Source organism: Grammomys surdaster, unplaced genomic scaffold (genome assembly GCF_004785775.1).
Source record: "Grammomys surdaster isolate TR1022 unplaced genomic scaffold, NIH_TR_1.0 117669, whole genome shotgun sequence".
Classification (NCBI taxonomy): domain Eukaryota; kingdom Metazoa; phylum Chordata; class Mammalia; order Rodentia; family Muridae; genus Grammomys; species Grammomys surdaster.
The window spans coordinates 6,000-9,084 of record NW_021614340.1 but is presented as its reverse complement, the minus strand read 5'-3'; the positions used below and the strand labels follow the sequence as shown (position 1 = coordinate 9,084).

The 3,085-nt window shown below is 40.1% G+C and overlaps 1 protein-coding gene across 1 annotated transcript in view; it reads left to right on the top strand.

Moving 5' to 3' along the window:
- LOC114635772 (leukocyte-associated immunoglobulin-like receptor 1) overlaps window positions 1–2,396 on the top strand; it is a 3,946-nt gene extending 1,550 nt beyond the window's left edge. Inside the window, exon 3 of the mRNA XM_028784205.1 lies at window positions 2,037–2,396. Within this exon, the coding sequence (XP_028640038.1) occupies window positions 2,037–2,188 (152 nt within the window). The 3' untranslated portion in view covers window positions 2,189–2,396. The remainder of the gene's footprint in view (window positions 1–2,036) is intronic.
- The last annotated feature ends 689 nt before the right edge of the window (window positions 2,397–3,085 follow it).

The window sequence follows — 3,085 nt, the reverse complement described above, 5'->3', positions numbered from 1 at the left end:
TATACATATACATATACATATACATATACATATACATATACATATACATATACATATATATATAATGTTGGGTTGATGTCACAAGAAGCCTTTTGCTTATCTTTGGAACCAGCCATCAGGATGTCATTGATACTATTTATTTTATTATTTTGTTTTTGAGACTGTTTCCACATAATGCTGGCTGACCTGTAACTTGCTACATAGACCAGGCTAACCTTGAACTCACAGAGATCCTCCTGCCCAAGCCTCCGGAGTTCTGGGATTAAAGGACTATGCCAGCATGCCCATGCCCAGGGATCCTACTATTTTTTGTTTGTTTTAAGATTTATTATATTCACAGTGTTCTGTCTACATGTATGCCTGTATGCGGGAAGAGGACACTAGATCTAATTATGTGCAGTTTTGAGCCACCATGTGGTTGCTGGGAATTGAACTCAGGGTTTCTGGAAAAGCAGCCAGTGCTCTCAACCTCTGGGCCGTCTCTTCAGCCTCCTACTATTTTAAATATGAAGAAAGTTAACTTTTGGTCAAAGACACCAAGTTCTGAAGACTCTGGGAAGAAGCAGAAGCAGTCTCCACAATGACATCCAGACCACTGTTGGTACAGCTCTATGCTGCCCCCTTGTTGTCTGTGTCTCATTGTACACATTGTGTGAGCAAGACCATTAGGGCCCAACTTGAACCAGTTTAGTCTCTGTGAAAAATAAGGGAACTTTTTCAGTGTCTGTACCAGAAAAAATGAGAAAACTCCCTGAGAGGAAAATGCCACGGGAAGAGTGTGATCTGTGAACAATAGTGAATCTGGGGTGCTGTGTGATGTTGAATAAGCTTTTCTCACTCTTCCTGTCTCAGGCTGTTGGGCTGTACCACCCCCTAGGTGCTGCTGCACTTTGGCCACAACCTCTCTGGGAGGAGATGTGGTCCTGAGTCTTCTATCCTCATTCTGATTCAGGCTGTGTTAGTGTAAAGTTAAGCTCCTAGCTCAGGCAGGTCGATCGTGGACAGAAACACAGGGTGTGGGAAATTCGAGGGGATCAAGATAGTGCTGTTTTGTTCAGAGCCTATTATGTGCCATTGTGGTGGGACAAGTCATGATGTGTTCCCTAGCTGAACAGACCTGGGTCACCATCCTATCTTTGAATTTATTAATAAATATCCTCTCATTTGAAATGCATTGGTCTGAAAGTGAGTTAAACTAAACACTTTGGAGAGGGAAGAAAAATGCTCCGGCCTTAATGAGCGTTAATGGAGAGATAGGGCAAATCAAAGAAACACATTAAAAATTCAGATCTAAAACTAACTTTATATTGAATTATATAAATTTATTTGAATTATATAAACATATAAGCAATATTATTGGTGTAACAGTATAATGTACATTTTTAAATTACATGTTATACTTCATTTTTTATTGGTTATTTTATTTATTTACATTTCAAATATTGTCTCCCTTCCCAGTCTCTCCACTGCAAACTCCCTATCCCATTCCCCCTTCCCTTTGCCTCTTAGAGGGTGCTCACCCACCTACCCACTCTGGCTTCACCCCTCTAGAATCCCCCTACACTGGGGCAGTAAGCCTCCACAGGACCAAAGGCCTACCTTCCATTGATGCCAGATAAGACAATACTCTGCTACATATGTAGCTGGAGTCATAGACCCATCCATGTATATTCTTTGGTTGGTGGTTCGTCCCTAGAAGCTCTGGGGGTCAGGTTAGTTGATATTGCTCTTCTTCAGATGGGGTTGCAATCCCCTTGAGCTCCTTTAGTCCTTCTTTTAACTCTTGCATTGGGGTCTGCTGGCTCAATCTTATGATTGGCTGTGAGTATCTGCATGTGTTTTAGTCAGTTGCTGGCAGAGCCTCTCAGAGGACAGCCATACTAGGCTCCTGTCTTGGAGCAATTCTTGGTATCAGCAGTAGTTTCTGGTCTTGGTGTAAGCAGGTGGGATGGATTCGAAGGTAGGGCGGCTACATTTTGTAGTTCCTGTGATGGATGAGCCTGACCCACTCATAAAGTTTTGTGGTTTTCCCCCAGGCACTGTTATCAAAGTTTACACCCTGGAGATTTCAGTCCGGATGGGTGTGGCAGGGCTCGTTCTTCTGATTCTGCTGGTAATATTGACTGAGGCCTGTTGTAACCATGAGGAGCACCACAGGTTGAAATGCCAAAACACAGTGAACAGATAATCTGGAAGAATTGACCTTGGAGAAAACTCCATCTTCAGAGATACCTCCTGATGGATGTAGAATATATTCAGGGTTTAGGTCTTTTATTTGGGTGGGGGGGGGCTACTTGGAAAAACAGCTGAACCTCAGTAGGCAAAGAACATATCACAGATACTAGGAGCTCCTTATGTGCATTGAAACCTTAAATAAATTCACAGATAGCATATGAGCTGTCTTCAATTTTTTTTGGTTGTATATTTTCACTTTCTTTCAACATTTTACTTTAGCAGTATGCCTCATCTGAGTCTGTTTTTGTTGATTTTGTAGCCATATTTGTGTACCTTTGGTCTCCAACTCCTTCATGTCCTTTCCCTCTTACTCTCCTGGTCCCTACTATTACATTATTTTCCCTTCTCCCTCTTATTCTCATCTCATTTATGTTTCACCAATACCCTGTAATTTTCACTTTTCTCTTCACTGATTCTTGGGTTCTCATATTTTTAAAAAACAGATTTCACTGTATAGTTCTGACTGTCCTGGAACTCAGAGAGACCCCATTGTCTCTGTCTGTCAGGTGCTGGAGTAAAGGCATATACCATTATGCCTAGTGGCACTGCTTTTTTATAAGCATGGATACAAGTGCTTAAAATAAGTCAACATCTTTTATTTTTCCTTCAGCATCATTTGTATTTATTATGAATAAAATCACGAATTGGAAGTCTTCCAAACAAATTATAAAATACCATTTCTTTGTTTGAGTAAGCCAATCAAAATGCAAGTCTTTTAATGTAAAGTTTTGTATGTAGAATAATTTTTGGAAAGTATTGTAATTATTATTTCAATTGTTTTCTCAATAACTTGTTTAACTATTTTTATTTATTAACATAGTTTTGTTTCTAGGTGATGATTAAAGTGGTC